The 20,789-nt window shown below is 44.7% G+C and overlaps 1 protein-coding gene across 4 annotated transcripts in view; it reads left to right on the plus strand.

Moving 5' to 3' along the window:
* Positions 1 to 838: 838 nt before the first annotated feature.
* UCKL1 (uridine-cytidine kinase 1 like 1) overlaps positions 839 to 20,789 on the plus strand; it is a 35,480-nt gene continuing 15,529 nt past the window's right edge. For 2 of the 4 annotated variants that reach the window (XM_036748297.1, XM_036748296.1), the window contains exons 1-4: positions 839 to 1,040; positions 17,538 to 17,725; positions 18,314 to 18,420; positions 19,721 to 19,891. In XM_036748297.1, the coding sequence (XP_036604192.1) occupies positions 913 to 1,040; positions 17,538 to 17,725; positions 18,314 to 18,420; positions 19,721 to 19,891 (594 nt within the window). In that variant the 5' untranslated portion in view covers positions 839 to 912. Of the gene's footprint in view, positions 1,041 to 11,147; positions 11,231 to 17,537; positions 17,726 to 18,313; positions 18,421 to 19,720; positions 19,892 to 20,789 lie in introns of those variants that run through there. The other 2 variants (XM_036748298.1, XM_036748299.1) reach the window with 2 other exon arrangements.

Below are 20,789 nucleotides of genomic sequence, written 5' to 3' on the forward strand. Positions count from 1 at the left end.
AACTTTTCTTTCAGAAAGGGGGTGGTGGGCGAAGACAAGTCAGGAGAAGGGAGGTGCTTAAACTATGCTGGAACATCATCGGTGCAATCCGGGTTCCCGCTGCTTCTCACCCGGTCTAAAAACTACCCACATTCCAATTAGCTCCTCAGCTTAGTGCTGGCAGAGGACCGAGAGTCATGGGGAAGGAGGGGGTAAGAGACAGTCGGTCACATCACGTGCCCAAGAAGAGTTCTGGGTGGAGAGGACTTAAACTTCCTTTGGAAGTATCTCTATTGGATAATGACTTCAATTTAACTAACTTTTATTAAAGTAAAGCTCTTACTACGTGCACAGTGTTGTGCTGGGCACTGGTGAGGGGAGAGGGGTTATAAAGATGAAAAACTGTTCCTGTCTTCAAGGAGCTCACTTTCTGGTAGCAGCAGGGGCTGAGCGTGATAAAGGAAGGGATTGTAGATAAATTATAATACAAGGCAAGGTGTGACGAGGTTGGAGGAGAGATCCAGACAGTGCTCAGCGAAAATCAGAGGAAGGAAAGGACAGTAAAAGTGGGCTGGATCAGCAAAACTTCCGGGAAGGACAGCTCAACAAGAGAAATAGCAAGGAAGGTTCCCATTCTTGCGCCCGTGTCCTTTAAGGTCAGATCCCCTATCAATAGGCTTTGTCGCCTCCAGCAAGGACTACAGCTCCCGGGATGCACTGGAGGTCCCGCCATATAGCCTCAGTGGACTTGTAGTTCTCACCGTGCTTGCTCTCCGAAGTCAAGGCAAGACTGCGAAACCACAACTCCCAGAAGTCCTTGTGGGAGCACTTCTGTCACCGCTCCGCGGCCGCCGCTCATCCTACTCTGTGTCCGCCTCCTCCCGGCTTCGGCCGGGGACTCGGTTCCAGCCCCTTTACGAATCTGGAGGCGCAATGGCGACGGCACTGGCGCTGGCCCTCTCGGCCACCGCCGCTTCTCCGTCACCTCCCACGGAAGAAGCTCCCCCAGGACTAGAAGAGCGGGAAGATGGGGTGGAGAGCGAGGCGCGGTGCGAGGCCAGGTAACCAGGGCGGGGGACGAGGCCGGGAGCGCGCGGAGCGGAGGCCCTTGGGCACAGGAGCGCGCTCCTTTCGGGCAGGCGCACCCAGAGCCTGGCGCCCGGGAGGGGGCGCCGTGCCCCCGGCGGTGCTTCGGCCCGGGAGCTGCGGAGGAGCCCCTAGCCCCAGCTCCACGTGTTCTTCGTGGCCCTTCCTCTCCCCTAGAACCACAGTGTTCCCGGGGAGAAGTGGGGGGAGGGAAGGGTGGAGCTGGCAGCGGGCTTGAGGGAGGGGTTTCTCTAGTCGTCCCGGTACACTCCGTTTTCTGTTCTCCTTCCCGTCCCGGCCCCCTTTGCCCCCTCCTTTCCCGCGTATTTAATACTATCTGCCCCCCACCTTCCCCTTTTTTCTGCTTCCCCGCCCCATAGACACGCCTTCTTTCCCCTCCGTATCGCCTGCTGTCTTCCCCCCATAGCTCCCGGCAGTCACTCCACAGCCAGGTGTTGCCCCTCGCCCACATTCCAGGGGTTCTTAACCTAAGGTACCCCCTTAGGAGTCCATCGATAGATTTCTGAGGATCGTTGAGCTTGAATAGAGGGGAAAATTACATCTTTCTGTTCACCAGCTTTCAACCGAAATTTCTCATTTCCTTCAATTATAAATGTAGGAACAAACATTCTGAGTAAGAAAGGGTCCACAGATTTCTCCAAATTGCCACAAGGAACAATGACCCAAAAAAGGTTAAGACCCCTTGAGCTATACCCATCTTCTGGTTTTCCTTCACTTCCGTGCATGCTCACGTGGTCTGGCATGAACACACTCATTTAGAGGCTGTGCTTTCTAGAGGCCTCACTTTAGACATGCCCCTTATAACGCTCTGGGTCAGGTGCCCACTGTAGGCTTCTCCAGCTGTGCAGGAGAGGATGTGTACCTATTATACGTAACTAGCAATTCTCCTTGGACTAGCCCCCTTTAAACTCCATGCATTCTAAAGTTTGCTTTCCTCAGAACTGTGTGTGCTCATCTGGTTCCATCTCTTCATAGACTAAGGAAACTTATTATTTTTGCCAAGTATAGAGTCTGGGTTCTCGGTTCATAATTTCCATAACACCAGCACAGTCCCCATGCCAACCTTTCTAAATATCATGCTGTGTTTCTTTACTTACAGCTGTTTGAGTTTCTAAGTTCTGAGAACATTCCATTTGAATGAGTGTCGTAGATACCAGGGTTATTGACACACCATTTTTTTAGACCTGATCGTTTTAGTGTGAGAATTCAAAAATATTCATTTGAAATACAGAACAGATTTTCTTAATCCGTAGACACCCTGCAGGAATATATGGGGACCAGTTATCTGAAGTGCTGTCATATGGGAAAAAATACTGCCCAGAAGCAAAAAGGAGGAACAAAAGGTAGATGATACAGACAGTCAGAGGTGGGTTCTTCAAAGGAAAAACTTCAAAAGAAAGTTGAACAAATGTGGAATGGTATGCTTCAGTAATGGTTTTTAATAATAAATTATATGACTTCTATGAGGATTGTTATAGGACAGCCTTAAGAGGGAAATTCACTTCAGGTTTGGGTTAGAGTAGATGACCTCTGATGTGTCATCTAGGCCTGGGATTCTGTGGGCTAGAATCCAGAACAAAGAGTCGTCTCCTGTCTTACTATAAGAAATCAGGCCATATGTTCCTGGTTGTGGTGGTTTCTCTGTGTTTGTTGGCTAGAATCCTGCTTAGTAGAGACTGAAGACCAGTCACTGTCTATCATTCTTCTTGGGTCCTTCCGTGTTATGGACTTTAAATGACTTTCACCTAATGGAGACATCTTCCTATTCTGTGCCTCTCTAGATAGAATTTCTGAGGAGTAACTTCACAACTATTTAAGAATGTCATTTTCTCTGAAAGATATGTTAGGAATTGTAATTTAATCAGTTTGTTTTCAGAGTGGAAGACTAGAGTGCTACAAAAACCACCATCTAGACTACATAGAGTGAGTGTGGATTCTAAGACCCTCTCTGGCTGGTTAGGCATTTTGTGAACATTCATAGCATTGTCATATTTAAAGATGAAAAAGTGTGCCTTATTTTCATTCACTATTAGTTTAATGATGCTGTATCAAAAGGATGTATATATGTATATATATATTACCCTCAATGCCTATAAGTTTATTTTTAGTTTTCAACATTCACTTCCATAAGTTTTAAATTTTCTCTCCTTCCCTCCCCTCCCTTTCCCCAAGTGGCATGCAATCCAGTATAGGCTTTACATATATATTCCTATTAAACATATTTTCACATTAGTCATGTTGTATAGAAGAATTAGAACAAATGGGAATAACCATCAGAAAGAAAAACATAAAACAAAACAAAAAAAGAAAATAACCTGCTTCTATCTGCATTCAAACTCCATATTTCTTTAAGTGTACTTTATAAGTACAGAAACGAATGAATGAATGAAAAAGCATTTACTAAGCTCATGTTATGGGTCAGGAACTGTGTGAGGCTGACTGGTTATACAGCTGTAGAAAAGAGACCACCCCTATCCTCAAAAATTTTTTTGTGTATTTTCAGGCACGTCCAACTCTTTGTTACCAAATTTGGGGTTTTCTTGGCAAAGATACAGGAGTGGTCTGCCATTTCTTCCTTCAAATCATTTTATGGATGAGGAAACTTGAGTCCAACAGGGTTAAGTAGTTTGCCCAGGGTCACAGAGCTAGTTAAGTGTCTGAAGCCTGATTTGAACTCGGAAAGATGAGTCTTCCCGACTGCAGGCCCTGCACTCCATCCACTTGGCCACCTAGCTGCCTCATCCTCCAAAAGCTTACCTTCTAGTGGGAATAAGAACACGTAGTGGGGGTGGTTTCTAGCTATAGCTTTTTTGTTCTGGGAAGTCCCTGGGATGGTCAGTGGAGCCACAGGGCAGTTGATCTGACACCACTTTTCTAGAAGCAGTGGTAGTATTGATTTGATTATTGTACTCAGAATAAGAACTAGAAAAGGGGAAAGGGTACATTTGGGGCAATGTGAAGGAGCCCTCACTGATCAAGAAAGCATGCCCTAGGCAGGAAGTGATTTCGCTCTTCCTGGACAAGGTCTCTGTGGGTGCCATTGTTAGGGGAACGCAGAGGTTGTATGGAGGCATGACAGAAACTGGAAGGAAGGCATTTTCTATTTAGATTTTGGCCGCCCTGAGATGACATCTAAGCAAGCTGATGCCTAGCGCCTGGGGCATTGGCTTTAGAGTTTGAGGGCAGGGTTAAAGTCAGTTCTGTTGTGCGATGAGAGGTGAGTCTATTGTGCCCCAACTATTTAGTCATCTAGGGTGGGGCTTTCTGGTAAAACATTAAAAGTTAAGTGGAAGTTTGGGTGGCACTTTTTGAAGAGTTTTTAACTTCATGAACTTCTGCCACCAGAGGGAGCAATTTACTATCCCTTTGAACTTTGCAAATCCCTTAAAGTAGTTGAGAACTGCTTATCCAAAGCTCCTAATTGAGAAACTTAAAATTTCAGAGCAGAAAATTTTGTTTTAGAGAGAAAAGTATATTTACTTCCATGATCCATAAAGCAATATTATCCATACCAAAAACACTTCATTATACCATGAGGTATTCAGAAGGCACCATCTGACAAAACACTACAAGGACAGTTGTCCAAATCAGTAAAAGAAGTTTGAAAAAAAGAGACAAGAAAAAAATTTAGAGAAGAAAGAAAAATCAGGTCAAGTGTCCTCTCCCTTGCTTGTCATTTCAGGAAAAAGAAACCCTGTGCTTGTTCTGTTAAGTCTTCCAGTGACTGAGTGTGGTTTGTCTCTCCCTCGGGGCCCTGAGTCTGGACTCAGTCTGTAGATCTCTTTTAATTGGCAGTCGGGAAAGCGGGGAGGGAGAAGGAAAGCCAGAGGGTAATGACAACCAGTTCTTCCAACACTGCTTTTGCATTTTGACATATAATTTCTTCATAATGGCTATAGCTCTGTTGAGTATAGAGATGGGAAAAATTGGGGCCAGTTGTTGCTTACATTGAGATTTTTGGCTATCCTTTTATGGAGTGTTGAATATTATATAGCTGAAATAGAAATAGGGACTAGTCTTGTGATTTCTTTTATAAAGAGAATTCCTAGAGAAGGAAACTCGCACTGTCTATGCAGGTAGGAGGCACCTTTGTCAACCTAGAATCTTAGAGAGTTGCCCGCAGCAGTTTGCCCTAGGTCACAGGCAGTATGTGTCTGGGGCAAGACTTGAACCCAAGTCTTCTGGCAGCCACACTGCTTTCATTTTATATAACTGACCAGAAGTATTTTAGTCAGCATTTAAAAATTTATCATGAAAAAAGACTGTGTATTTGAAGAATGAGTACAAGTTAATAGTTTTCTTTACAGGTAGATTATCCTTTGTGAAAAGTGACATTAGGGGCAACTAGGTGGCACAGAGGATAGAGTACCATTCCTGGAGTCAGGAGGACCTGAGTTCAAGTCAAGTAAGTCACTTAATCCTGATTGACTCAAAAAAAAAAGTGATGGTAGAGAGGGGTGACCTGGATAGAGAAAGCAGCCACTGAATCAGAAAGTCCTGCTTCTGTTACTTATAACTCTATGATCCTGGGAAAGTCCCTTAACTTCTCAATGCCTCCAGGTGACTAAGCCTAAGCTTCATTGGTAGACAGAGTTTCCTTACTGGGATTTCTTTACTGTCATGAAATCACAAGTCAGTGTCAAAAAGAAAAAGAAAGAAAGGTTATGGTAAGGTGTTTTTTTTTAACTACCAGGGGATTGAGAGAGTAGGGAATTCCTAACCAGCAACAAATTTAAATCCGTTCAAGATTTGGCCCGTTAAACTGCTAATTATTATTGTTGTTGTTAATAATAATGACGGTAAATGTATGTACTACTTTAAGTTTTGCAAACATTCTGCTTCACTTTTTTTGGAGATCTTCCTTCCTGAGAAAAGCAGTCCTTGGGATTCCTCATGGAGCCTACTAGGGATGACAGGTGATAAAGAAAAAAATTTTTTTTTCCAGATAAAAATATAGTAACAGACCCAGGAGCAGTGAAAAAAGAGCATGGCTTCTGAAACCTTTTGATTCTGCCTTTTCTCTATCCCCATCCATCCCCAACCATAAAAATTATTTCCCACCTTGAAAAAGAACCCTTGAAAGTATCTCTTTGCAGAAGTTTCGGGTGTGAGGTGCATCCATCCTTACTCAGTGCAGGTGAGATCTGCATTCTTGAGGGTGGGGTCCAAAGGGACAATGAGATGGATGTCTAAGGAATCAGGCTGGGAATATGGGAGGTCATGTTTGGATGCTGCTGTAAGCTTAGTCCAGTGTTTGTGAATGGGTCACTAAAACACGAGTTAAAGTTTCAAGAGAAATGGAGAGAAGTCTTTTTAAATAAGTTATTTTCTTTCCACCTACCCTTCCTTCTTACTTCTCTTAAGCCTCTTTATCTCACCTGTGATTTCTTGTTCATCCATCCCTCTGAGGTCCAGGGGTGGGGAATCTGCAGCCTCAAGGTCCTCAAGCACAGCCCTTAGAAGTCAAAGGGCCACACTTAAGGACCTAGAGGGCCACATGTGGCCACCAGGCCAAAGGTTCACCACCCCTCCCTGAGCTCTTCTAGGCCATTACTTCTGCTCTAGCTTTGCTTTTCATCTTTCCCAATCTTGAACTTATAGCTACCATTTTAATTATATTGCTGTCCTCAATTCTAGAATCTCTTATTCCCTTGTCCTTTTGTCACTGAGGCTTGCCAAGCCCTAACCCTGAGTTACCCCAACATTGGCCTTCTTCATTCCTGTTTTTATGCCATTAACTGGATCCACCACAAATTTATGTTAATTAATTTCAACTAGGCCCTCACTATTATAAGGCAGTCTTTTATTCTTTCTTATTTCATTCTCCATTATACTTTTATTCTCCCCTAAGTGACTGGCTCTCACTCCTCACGGCCCTGACAGTGTCTATTCAAACCTCTTCTCAAGCCTTCTGCATTACCCGTTCTACTTAGCAAAGGATTTTACTTCATGTTTTTACTGAGTAAATAGACTTTCTTCATAAGCTTCCTCTTCCCTCTTCTATGGCTCCAAATCCCTGGAGATCATCCCCAGTTCTGTCTTTCTTTGCTCCAGTCTCTGACAAAGAGACTTCACGCAAGGCCAGCCTGTTTACTTATGCCCTTGATTCTATCTACTATAACAGTTTACCTTCTCAATTATCCCCTCTTTTTTAATCTTCATCCTCTTTCTATCTATTGGCTCCTTCCCTGCTGCTGAAAAACCATGCCTGGGTCTCCCTCATATAAAAAATTTTCAGTCGTATTCCCTCAATTACCCGTCACTCTTATTCCAGTCTGTCTCTGGACCTCATTACTAAATGGAAATTTTCTCTCTGTGGCTACCAGTGATCTCTACTGTTAAATCCATTGGCTTTTCTCCAGTCATCTTTCTTGACTTCTCTGCAGCTCTTGATACTGTTGTCTACTCTCACCTCCTGTATTCTTTGTTCTTCCTGGTTTTTCGTGACATTTGACCTTGATTGTCCTCCCTATCTAGCCACTTTTGTTGGATCATGATTCATGCCCCATCCCCTAACTTTGAGTGTCCCCCAAGGTTCTGTCCTGGGCCCTTTCTTTTTCTCTCTCCATATTCTCTCAGCACATGTCTATATATAACAGTATCTGTTGATATCTGTATATCTCCAGCCTCATAATTTTTTCTGATCTTCAGTCCCACATCCCCAGCTACCAACATCTCCAGTTAGGTGCCCTGTAGGCATCTCAAATTCACCTTCTCAAAATAGAACTCATTATCTTTCCTTCTAAACCCACTCTTCCTAAATTCTCTTTTTCTGTCGAGGGCAACACCATCCTTTCAGTTCACAGCCTTTGAGTTATCCTCGATTCTTCATTCTCACTCATTTTCTTGTTTTCAGTTGGTTCCCCTGCCTCTCAGGCATTTTTTACAGCCATCCCCTTCTCACCATTCACGTAGGTCCTGCCGTAGTCATCGCTTCTTGTCTGGACAGTTGGATGTAGTAGCCTCCTAATTGGCCTTCCCTCTCCAGTCCATTTTTCACACAGCTGCCAAATTGATATTCCTAAATCACAGGCCTGACAAGTCACTCCTCTACCCAAGAAACTCTGATGGCGAGGATAAAGTACATACTCTTGCCTCTGGCATTTAAGGCCCTTCACAGTCTGGTTCCAGACTGTTTTCATGTGACTCTTGTTGCACACATTACGTTCCAGCTGAGCTAGCCTGCTTGCTGTTCCCCAGCCAGATTAGTCCATCTCTCACCCGGGCCATGCATTAGCTGCCTGTTGTGCCAGGAGTGCTCCTGCTCCCCTCTGCTGCTCAGAATCCCTAGTGTCTGATAGTGCCTTCCCATCTTCTCTGGCTGGGTACTCTGTACCTTGTATGTGCCTAACTGTTTTCATGTTTGGCCTTTGTTTGTATCCCCAGCACTTAGCTTAGTACCTGTCACACAGCAAGCACTTAAAAAGTGTTTGTTGATTGACTGTCTTTTAGGGTTCACCTTAGGTGCCTTTCTTTGAAGGATTCTTTCTTGCTCTCTCCCTGGCCCAAGATATTTTTGTTTATTTGTATATGTACAGGTTGTCTCCTCTGATAGAAATTAAGCTTCCTATAGGCAGGGACTATTCAACTTTTGTCTTTTTATTCCCAGCAGCTTTACATAGTGTCTTGAACATAGTAAGTGCTTACAAATAAATACATGTTGAATGAATGTTTAGGCTGTGAAGCTTCAATAGCCATTCATTTGAGTCTAGAAAATTAATCCTGTTGCCACACTTTAGTCAAACTCCTGGCTTCATCTTTTCTTGGTATTCACTGTCTTCTCATGCTAGGACACCAAAAGCCAGGAATGATGAAAACTCTAATTCCCTAGTTTCATTCATTCATACTCCGTTCAGTCTATAGTTGGGAGGTACTTTGTGCTTGGGGCTGCATGAGATACAAAGTTTAGCAAATAGAGTTTCCTTGCCACTAATGGAATTTCAAGTCTAGCAGAGGGCTAAGATACAAACACAGATAACTAATACACAATAAATTCAGCTCTCAGCTCCCAGCTCCGTGTGGGATAGACCTCACCCAGAGACCATACAGGCTATCCTGGGCTGGAGCCCTGCTTCCCTCTGCTGTTTTGTGGGTTCTGCCGTTCTAGAATTGGTTCAGAGCCATTTTTTATAAGTTTTTGGAGGGTCTCGGTACAGAGCTCACACTATTCCCTGCTTACCAGCTGCCATCTTGGCTCCGCCCCACCCCCCCAATAAATTCAAAGACAGAAACAAAATTCGAATATGTATCAAAATATTCACAGCAACACTTTTGTGGTAACAAAGAGCCGGAAGTAAAGTAGATGCCCCTGAACAATGAATTTGATGAAATATTATTGTACAGTAAGAAATGATTCTGAGTAATTCAGAAAAACATGGGCAGAGCTGTGTAAATGGATGCAGAGAAAAATAAGCAGAATGAGAATCCATAATGACCCCAAGTATGTAAATGAAAAGTTCACTATAAGGAAGCCAAACCCAGAGTCATTGAAAAATCTCTAATGGTCCTGGCCAATAGACAATGAAACCTGCTTTCCTTCTCTGAGCAGAGAGGCAGAGGATCACCAGGACAGAATGGTGCTTACAATCTGACAGTCCACCCAGTCTGTGGTTTTGGTACAGTGAGGGTGGGGTTCAATTCGGTGGTGGTAGGGCTAATAGGGTAAGGAGGGGTATCCAGAAATGACAAAGGCTTCAGTAAAAGTGACTCTTGTTAATAGGGGTGAAAGGAAAGCTCATGTTCCTGTTGGCACTTGCTAGAGGCCCATTCCAGCCAGAACCTCCAGGTACCTTCTGCCCAGTTTCTGCCATTTAAATCTATAGTGCTGAAGTAAAGACTTGTCAGCTCAGTGGTGTAGCCCTCTGGGCTACGTGTGTGCTAGGCTCGGGGAGAGCTTAGCTGCTGCCTCTAATTTAGCCCTGCAGACTTAGTTCCCTTGGCACCAGGATGGCTGAGGAGAGCAAAATGCAGGGAGGGAGAAGAGGAGGAGAGAGAGGGCAGCAGTTATTCTTAGCTGCCATATTTCCCGATCCCGGAGTGTAGAGTTTCATGTTTGTTTGTGCCTGGCTAGAGGCACCTTGGAGAGAGGGAGGAGCTGACAGAGAGTGCCCCTGGGTGGGGGCATTGCTGGCACTGACATTGGCTCTGACCGATGTTGTAGGGAAGTAGAAAGCTTCCTGCCTAAGGCGTTGGAGTCAGAGAAAGGGAGGAGTAGAGTCAGAGGGAGGGGAGCCCTGGGGGCTCACGTTGATCAGTTTTGCTAGTCTAGTGCTAATGCAGCTCTTCTGGCTCCAGCTTCAGAAGGGTGGAGCAGAGCTTAAAGAAATGGGCTGCCTCGCTAGGTGGGATTCAGACCCCTAGACTCTTCCTGGGAATGCCAGGGCTGGTGACTACATCAGGCTCCTTGGTCCTCTACCTTTCCTAGAAAACGAATGTCTGCTGGGACTGCTTAGAGGCAGACACCAGAGCAAGTATCAGAGCAGAACCTGTGGAGGGTGAGGGGAAACCCCAGGGCAGGACATATTGTGGGTAGGTCATAAGCCAGAGGGGCAGCTCTGTGAGGTGCTGCTGGTTTGTTGTTAGGCTAGTCTTTTTTTTTTTAAACCAAAGTCAGTGCTATTAATATCAAGTAATGAACATAATCTCTTAGCTAAGTTATCCTCTTATGCCTGTTGGCCTTTGTAGGACATTGAAGTCAGCAGCACGTACTGGCTTCTTAACGTAGGTCCTATTGCCCTTACATCTAGCACATCAGAAACATTGAATTGCACCTTAAAGAAAATCCAAATTCCTACCTTCCTCTGCCACACCAGGTTCCCGAATCATTCCCTCAAGACTCACCTTTAGAATAGTCAGTCATGGAGGTGCAGCCCAGTCAGCTCAGAACTTCTCCAGATTTCTTGTGGCAAACTGTCATTCCAAGCTCAGAGTACTGTAGGTCTGGGTGGAAGAGCTGGGAAGTTTAGAAGTAGATCCTCTCGCACCTAACTAGGAGTCAGACATCAGATAGATACAATTATACTCAGAGCGTCCTGCTCCATCCACGTCATAGTCCTGTGATTGCTACAAGTTGGGGAATGAGCAGCCCTCCTGGTTACCCTGGGATCAGGATATCGGGGTGCTGGGCCCTTGGAGCCGAAGGCAGGTGAGTTTCAGAGTCATTTTATTGTTATTATTGTGGTTGGCTCCAGAGCAAACCTCCAATTGGAGTGCTGTCCAAAAGGATCTGCTAGTGTGAATGTATCTATGGAAATCCGAAAACAAACAGGCAACAGCCAGGTAAAGATTCCCTAATTCTCCTAGAGAGGGGTGGCTTGTTTTCATTGCCAATTGTTGTTAATTGCAAATTATTTTTGTGGCTGGTATTGCTTGTTGGGTTTTTGTATGTAGCTTCTTTGCCAGGGACAGAAGCATCTTTGCAGTACTGTAAATGAGGGTAAGAAAAGATCCCCATGTCATTTTTCCACGGAAAGGGAAACTTTCCCCCAGTGAGCAGATAAGGCCGAGCTTTGTTATCTGAGGACACAAGAAAACTTTGTATCTGATGTGGGGAGGGGAGAGGAGAGAAGCCCAGGGCAAATCTGGTAGTCAGAATAATAGGACTTGTAAGATTTTGAATGTTTGCAAGTCTCTGGATTCATATGGCTTTCTGTCGGTTGTCATTGGCCTGCCTCGGTTTTCCTGTTAAATTGTGGAAGGCTGACAGATTTCAAGGCAGGCCACCATCGTTCATCTTTACAAGGTATCATCAAGATGGACTGCTGTTGGGAAAGTCCTTGAAAGGAAACATAGGATGATGATTAAGATAAGCTCATTAGAAAAAGGAAATAAGAGGGAGACTGCCACCAAACTCGTTTGTGAATAAAAACAGACCCCTAGATTTGGTGGTTGATTTAAAGAACAGTTGGTTTTCAGATGAGAAGAGAGGCGTTTTTCCTATTGGACTCTTAATCCTCAGTTAACTATAACATTTGTATTTTGGGGAAATTAAATCTTTAAACTGGCTGCATTAACTAGTGAAATTCAAGCAAATCCACTAAAACAGGGAACGTAGTCACCCCACAGCATGTGTTTCAGTGATGACAATAATAACTGACGATAACAGCAACAGTAATAATAATGGATTAATGAGGAAGAGGCTGAAAGGAAGGTATTAGTTTGGTGCTGATCAGTGTTTCTGGGTCAGAGAGTTTTTTCCTCGGCATTTGGGGAGATGGGCAAGTCATTCACTTCCCTGGGTGAGGGAATTAAAAGTCCAGAGAGTAGTGACTTGACCAAGGTCACACAGCTAGAAACTAGTAGAACAAAGATTTGAACTCAGGGCCTCTTACACCAAATCCAGTGGATACCACATTGGTTATCAGGCACTTACTCAGCACTCTGTGTTTGCAAGCATTTAGAAAGGGAAAGGATGATCCCTAAGAACCATTAGGATGTCATCAAGAACAGATTGCACCATACTCACTTCATTTCCTTTTTTGACAGGATTACTAGACTAACTTAGTGTTAGTCTTTTACAGTGGTTAGAATGCCGTTTGATGTAAGGAAGACCTTGTTTCAAATTGTGCTTCCTGAGGTGGTGTGATTTGGAGGTAGGCCCTACCCCAGGTGTTGCCTGCACTAACAATCGTAGCTAATATACATATAGGCCTTTAAGGTTTCCAAAGTGCTTACGTCCCCAACAACCCTGGAAGGTAGAGACTGTTATTATCCCTATTTTATACATAAGGCAGAGGTTATGTGACTTGCCCAGAGTCACACAGCTAAGGAAGTATCTGGGGTAGGTTTTCCTGACTCCAGGCCCAATGCTATATCCACTACCTAGCTACCCTAGAGGAATGCTGTAGATCAGGGGTGGGGAACCTGCGACTTCAAGGCCACACGTGGCCCTCTAGGTCCTTAAGTTTGGCCCTTTGACTGAATCCAGACTTCACAGAACAAATCCTTTTACTGGCCTTGAGGCTGCAGGTTCCCCACCCCTGCTGAAGACAGTATACCTGTATTTCAGCAAAGCATTTGACAAAATCAGTCTTCTCTTCCTTGTTGGCAAGATGGGAGAGGCATAGGCTAGACAATAATACAGTTAGGTTTGTTTGAAACTAGTGGACGATTAAACTGAAACTGAGCTTGGAGGAAGGTCTCTGGTGCAGTGTTGACACCATACTTTTCAGCATTTTTCTTCAGTGACTTGGATGAAGGCACAGATGGCATAATTATTAGATTTGTAGATGCCACAAATGAGTTTTTGTCCAGTTACAACTTTCCCAACTGGACAAAAACTCATTTGTGGAAGTTCTGGAGATCTTGGTGGACGTTGGCCTTAATATGAGTCACCAGGGTGACATGGCAGCCAGAAAAGTTAATGTGGTCTTTGGTGGCATTAATAACCTGTCCAAAGTGAGGGACCTTGTAAAGAGGTAAATCTTGTTGTATTTTGCCCTGCCTGTAGTGCATCTAGATCAGATTATTTCTGGGTTATTGATTGGATTATTAGTTCTGGTTATTTGTTGTTGTTTAGTCATTTTCTGTCAAGTCTAATTCTTCATGACCTTTTGGGGTCTTCTTGTCAAAGAAACTGGAGTGGTTTGCCATTTCCTTCTCCAACTCACTTTACAGATGAGGAGACTGAGGCAAACAAGGTGAAGTGACTTGCCCAGGGTCATCACACAGCTAGTAAGTGTCTGAGGCCAGATTTGAACTCAGGTCCTGCAGACTATAGGCCCAACCCAGAACTTTAACCATTGCACCACCTAGCTGCCCCCAGCCAGAGGAGGAACTTGGAGTCATTAGTGTAAGTTTCAAAGGGATAGATTTTAGATATTTTTACAGGCTTCCTTCTAATTAAATCAGGCTAAAAATGAAATGAACTGCAAATTCCCCACCGATGCAGGTCTTCAGGCAGTTTGGATGACTATTGATCAGGGTTGTTATAAGAGGGGATTCCTATTCAGGTATGGCTTGGGATCTCTGAGCTTTCTTCCAGTTTCTTGTTCTGTGATTTTGTGAAAAAAGATCTCTTATTGATGAAGTAGGTGGTACCACTTTGATTTAGAGAAGCGTCCTTAGATATTGATGCTTCATAAAGCCCCACTCCATGAAAATAAATAAGATAGCTAGCAGAATATTGATGCCCTTTACCCCCATCGTTTCTCAATGTTACATCATTCTCCTTCCCTCAATAAATCCTCCCTTATAACAAAGCCGCTACACCAAACCAATGAGCACCATGACCTAAACTGTCTGCATAAGTGCAGTAAAGTTTTGGTGCAGGGGCATTCACTATATACTGATAGAGCCAATCTGCCTGTCTCCTTCGACAAGCCAGACTTTATTACTCATGTTTGTAATGGCTTCATTGTCATCCTTTGTCAAGAAGCTAAAATAAGGATAATTTCGCAGATTTTGAGATGAAAAGGTTCATTTCTGATGCTCTTGCTAGGCAACCTTTTATGGAAATGGAGTGAACCGTACTCATATGTGGAAAGGATTCAACAAATTCAAATTAATCATTTATTGATTTGGGGTCTATTATGTGCAGAGCACTACACAGTCCATAGGTTTGAGATATTTTTATCCCTCCATTAGAAGACTTAGGTGGAATAGAATAGTTGTTTCAACTATTCGAAAGATTGTCAAGTGGAAGAAGGTTTAGCCTTGTTTGCTTGGCCTCAGAGGGCAGAATTAGGAACAAATGGGTGGAAGCCATGAAGGGACAAGTGCAGGGTCTAGGCAAGGAAAAATCTTTCTAATAATTAGAGCTATCCCAAAGTAGAGTCTGCTGTCTTGGGAGGAAATGGATTCTCTCTCTCAGAGGTCTTCAAGTGAAAGCCCAATGAGCACCTGCCTAGTGTGTTGTAGAGAGGATTCTTGTTCAGGTGTGGATTTGTACTAGATGACTTCTGAAATCCCGTCCCACTGTGAGATTCTGTGATTCTGTATTCAGTAGAGTAATAGTCTATTGCTCATAGTTTCTAAGACTAAGAAGGTGGCTTGCCCATAGCAACTAAGTTATTGATGAGTATTGCAAGTTACCGATCTCACCTCCATCCTGGATCTCCCCTTCCCTTCCCCTTAGCCCATTCAGGGGAAGAAATTTTATTTTTTCTTCTTCTTGTGTTTGGAAAATAGTGAAATCAACAAGCTTGCTTTTGGTTACAAAACATCTACTCTTCAATCATCTTTGCATCAGCACATCTTTGTTTGTGTCCCAGCCTCACACTGATGTCAGCGTTCCTTTGGGAATGGTGCTTGCTAGTTAATTGCTGCCTCAGAGGCACCAGAGGTTGAACAGACCAAAATATATTGGCTAATTGTTCTGATTTTGTTCATCCATTTTCTCCATGATAGAATGGGTAGTTCTGTTTTTTTTGTCTCTAAGGAGATGGGGCAGAGGGCTTTTCTCATTAGATATTATGGATGGATGTTTTTAATGCTGTGTAGACTCTGAATCTAAAAGCTCTTAAACCTCCCTCCAACTATATTTTAGGTGAATAGTAAGGTGTGATGTCACCTCTGTTTTACTTACCCATTTCTGAGGAACCCACCTAGCCCACTGTGTCTCTCCGTCTCATTTTTCCTCTGCTCTCAGTGGGGGCCTCTGGGAACATTGACATTTCAAAACAAGAACAGCTTGGGCTGTCTCCAGGGCCCTACTGAGCAGCAGTCCTTCAAAATCACAGCACGAGTCCATCATCTCCTAGCTCTGAGGTCGGAGCCCTGTCTGCTCAGCCTGGAGAAGAACTGCTTTCCTATGTTACATGACATTTACTACTCAAAGATGAGTCCCTAGTGGTTCAATATAAAGCTGTTCTGTGTCTGTCACTGGACAAAGTAGAAAAGGAAGAGCTAAACAGATAACTTCCCAGGAAGGGTAAAGGCCTGAAAAAGTAAAAGCCCTAGTTCCTGCTGCACGCAACTAAGATGGTGAGGGAAGGGAGGAAAGGGCAGCCCTTCAGACTCCCGAAGAGAACTTACTAGAGAGCCAACCTAACCCCCTTTATAGAGTCCTTTGTCAATGGGTAGAGCTGAAGGGGTGAGGCACTGTGGGGAAGAGAAGCCAGTGGGTGGAGGGAGAGTAGGAAGTTACTTGGTCCAGAGCAGTATGCCCAGTGGAAATGCTCCGTTCTCTCTGGCCCTATGCAGCAAGGAGGGAGGGACAGATGGACGGATGGACATGCAGAGCTGGTGTTACTCAAGCCCAGGCGGAATTGCTGATCTTTTTAATCCTCTGGCTTGCAGCTGTGGCTCTCTGACAAGTCCAGAAGGTTAGAGCTGGACTCTGACTTGTCCATCCGCAGGCAGCTGAGGCACCTCTGCGACTTCCTTTTCCTTTTAGTGGCTCAGCACTCCGGATGCTTTCTTCACAAGCAGTTCCACTGTAGTCTGCTCTAAAGAGACCCTAACACAGCCTTGGAAAGGAATGTCCCTGGATCATGGAAATAGTGGTGGTGACTTAGCTGGGACAAAGATGCTTATTCTGTGACTGTTGCTGTGATTTTCTTAATTATATTTTCTGTAGTGGTCATCACAGTGCATGTTGCCCAGTGGCTAACAGAAGGCAAGCCAGCTGTTAAGATCAAGTCGGGGGAAGTCCGTTCTAGGTAACTGTTTTCATATAGCTGGAAGGGATCTCAAGAGAAATACTCATTCTCTTGCTTTCAAGTTGGCAGGCTATTAGCCTCATTTTGTAAATGAGGAAACTGAGATCCAGTGAGTTTGAGTGACTAACCCAAGGACACACAGCTAACTAGTGAAAAGAGGACTAAAGCTCTGTTCTATGCCCTAATCTAATGTGTTGTTCTTTGCACCTTACCAAAGGAAGTGAGAATGGGGAAGCCCTTTTGAAAAACTTCAAAGTCTTATCCAGTGTAATTCCCCTTCCCGTCCATGAGCCCATCTCCACCACTAGCCATTGTATATCTTTCTAGCAATCAGCATTGTGTAATGGAAAGAGTATTAGACTTAGAGTGGACCTGGGGAAATCTCCGTGGGCCTCAGTTTCCTCATCTGTAAAATGAGAGTTAGATTGAGTTACCTTATTAAGGTGCTTCTTATCTTTAAATCTGTGATTCTAAGATACTGCTGAATCTCTTTAGTTCTTGGATATAGTGATACCCATTCTCCAGTCTCTAACTAAACAGGGGCCTTAATTTCTCATTCCATATGATCGTGGGCAAATCTGTAATTCCCTATGGCTCAGATTCTTTGCCTGGAAAGTGAATTTACCAAAACTAGACTATTAAATGAGGTTGTAGGCAGGAAGAATGGTTAATAAAGGCCATAAGTATCTTTGAGTGTTAGAGAAATGCCAAATGAAATCAGATTGAATACAATTGACCTCTGTTTCTTAGGAACTTTCACAAAGTATCATACTGTAGAAAGGAGACTTCCTCCCAGTCCTTTACAGTGATTCTTCATCTGAATTCTCCTGTCTTTTTTTTTCTTGATAACAGCAGTGCTGAGTCTCTAGACAGACTTCTTCCTCCTGTGGGCACAGGTCGGTCACCAAGGAAACGGACCACTAGCCAGTGTAAATCGGAGCCACCTCTATTGCGGACCAGCAAAAGGACGATCTACACAGCTGGGCGGCCTCCTTGGTACAATGAACATGGGACGCAGTCAAAGGAAGCTTTTGTCATTGGTAAGTCTCAAATGCTTCTGGCGAACTTAAAGTGGCCTTTGCTCTGGCCAGATGGTCACATCCTGGAACCTAAATGTGTATTGGCCTTGCATTCTAATCTCTTTGAGAGTTCTGTTCTTCCATGTAAGGATCACCATTAGGTCTTGAGCAGAAGACCATCTTCTCTTTGGTTAATCCCCAGATGCCAAGAGCCTCCCATGAGTGAGTCTATTCTACAGCCCTATTGGTAATAGGGGAGCCCCTTGGTAGACTGAAGGAAAGAATTGAGACCCTGTGATTGTTGAAAATCCCACCCAGTCCTAATTCCTGTTTATTTACTCATCCAAACAACATTGACTTTTTTCTCTCTGGTTTCAAAGTCTATATGATATAAGAACCTTATTTTAGTCCTGTTTGAGCTACCCTGAGAGTAAGAATTGAAGTCTTAGACTCCCTTTATGTTCAGGGGCCTTTTTCTTAAGGGTAATAAAATGGAATTATATAAGGTCTTCCAAGAGCTGTGGTGTTTTTTGGACATTGAAGGGGTGAAGATTGAATTAAAGAAATAAGGCTCATTCCTTCCTTATCACCTAACCTTCTCCCTGACAGGCCTGGGTGGAGGTAGTGCCTCTGGGAAAACCACTGTGGCCAGAATGATTATTGAAGCTTTGGATGTCCCGTGGGTAGTCCTGCTGTCTATGGATTCCTTCTACAAGGTAAGCCTTGTACAACCCCATTAAATAGGCTAGAATTGATCAGTGTGCTTCCTTGGTAAAGAATCAGAGCCATAGGGAGTTTGTGATTTACTCCTAGTTACATGATGTTGAAAAGAGAGAAAGGCCCCCGGGTTAACTAGAGAGAAAAGAATGGCTGTTGCTGTGTGTTTGGGAACTGAGGAGATAAGGTAACACCGTCTGAAAAACATGTGGAGGCAGTAGATAGAAGAGAGGCTCAAGAAGGAGAAAGGAAATCCCATTAAATTGTGTTCTGCAGTTTTGTTGGGTTTTCCGAGCACTTCCATTTGTATTCTTTGATTTGTATTTCTGCCGATTTCTCCATTCCGTGTCAGTTGCAGCTCTATAAATGGCTAGCTTTGTAGTTTTCTCCACTGACCCCTCTGATTTCTTAGAGGCTCAATCCCCCTTTCTGTGACTTCCCTCTGCTCCACTCTAAAAAGCCAGTTTCATGGTCTCACTTTGCCATACGCTTGTGGTGCACACACGCATGTATCTTCATACGGACCCACACACAGCGCTGGCTGGTTGCTGTGGGCAGTCAGGTGGCCATACTATCCAACTGCAGTTGTCAGACAGGTACATGCCCTCAGCCTGGTGTGATGAGAGACATCTGTCTCTGCCCAGGAAGGGCAGATGGGCACCTCGGTCCTGGAGAGTATAAACACCAGGCTTAATATATCAGTTGTACTCCGCTTGCCCTCCCAGGAATGATGGGCACTGGCCCAGTCTCCTCATTTGCTTCCTGGCAAGATTCTTTGCCCAGGAGTGGATTATGCCTGGCTCTTCCCCTACCCTGCACTAACCAAGTAAACAACTAATAGAGGATATTGTCTTTCTTGGGAGACCCGGGCTCATTGCTCAAGTTTTCATCAGGAAAAAGGGCATGTAGGTGATACATCGGATAGAATGCCAGACTTGGTGTCAGGAAGACCTGAGTTTGAATCCTGCCTTAGCTACTAGCCGTGTGACTTAACCTCTGTTTGCCTCCACTTCCCCATCTGTAAAATGGGGGTGATCATAGTAACCCCTGTCTCCCAGGGTTGTTGTGAGGGTGAAGTGACGTAATTGTGAAGCGCTCAGCCTAGCGCCGGGTACGTAGTAAATGCCGTCATTATTGTCCTTATTAGGTCCTCTGGAAAGGCCCTTCACATGCTTGTTCCCTCCTCCTCAGCAGGAGCCCTAAGTAAAGGTTTCCTTCCAAAGTATCTGGTCCCTCTGGCCGGAGAAGCCATCCAGGCATGTGGAGGGCGCTCTTAACCCCAGGCCTTCTCCGTGGTAGGTGCTCACCAAGCAGCAGCAGGAGCAGGCAGCCAGCAACGACTTCAACTTTGACCACCCCGATGCCTTCGACTTTGACCTCATCGTTTGTACGCTTAAGAAGCTGAAACAGGGAAAGAGTGTGAAGATCCCTATCTATGACTTTACCACGCACAGCCGGAAAAAGGACTGGGTATGATTGGCACGGGGGGCCAGAGGCTGTGGGAAAAGATGCCAGGGACCACACACAGCTGGAAAAAGGACTGGGTATGATTGGCATGGGGACCTGGAGGCTGTGGAAAAAGGCGCCAGAGGCTGTGGAAAAAGGCGCCAGGGACCACACACAAGCAGAAAAAGGACTAGGTATGGTTGGCATGGGGGGCCAGAGGCTGTGGAAAAAGGTGCCAGGGACCACACAGAGGCAGAAAAAGGACTGGGTATGATTGCCGTGGGGGCCTGGAGGCTGTGGAAAAAGGCGCCAGGGACCACATACAAGCAGAAAAAGGACTAGGTATGGTTGGCGTGGGGGGCCGGGGGCTGTGGAAAAAGGCGCCAGGGACACACACAGTCGGAAAAAGGACTGGGTATGATTGGCATGGGGGGCCAGGTGCCAGGGCCTTTCCTGGCTTGTCTGAGATCCTGCAGAGAGTAAAGGGGAAAAAACAGAAAATAAGGTATGTTGTGGGGAGTCATTGGGTCTCCCTCAGGCACTGTCTCGCCTCCCTCCCGGCACTTCTCAGTTTTTTCAGTGACCCATGAGCACCTCTCTATACCTTATGCAGTGAAACCATTTAAAAACCCCATCCCACCATCAGATTCCATGTGAAGGTCTTGGGCTGTAGGACTGTCTAGACAGCTTTGTTGGTTATTTCTACTTCCAGTTCTGCCTGCGGTTTTAGCAGGGCTTTGGATTAAGGAAGTGCATTCTTGTTTGTGAACCAGCCAGTCCTATTTTTCTGAGAGAAAACTCAGTCTTTGTGGAAGAGGAAGATGTCCTCCATGCCACCTTAGGCCTCATCACCTCCAAAAGGTACAGACCCTGTAGGAGAGACTCCTGCTCAGTCACAGGCTAAAAGACAGATCTAATCTTG

Source organism: Trichosurus vulpecula, chromosome 3, assembly GCF_011100635.1.
Source record: "Trichosurus vulpecula isolate mTriVul1 chromosome 3, mTriVul1.pri, whole genome shotgun sequence".
Lineage (NCBI taxonomy): Eukaryota > Metazoa > Chordata > Mammalia > Diprotodontia > Phalangeridae > Trichosurus > Trichosurus vulpecula.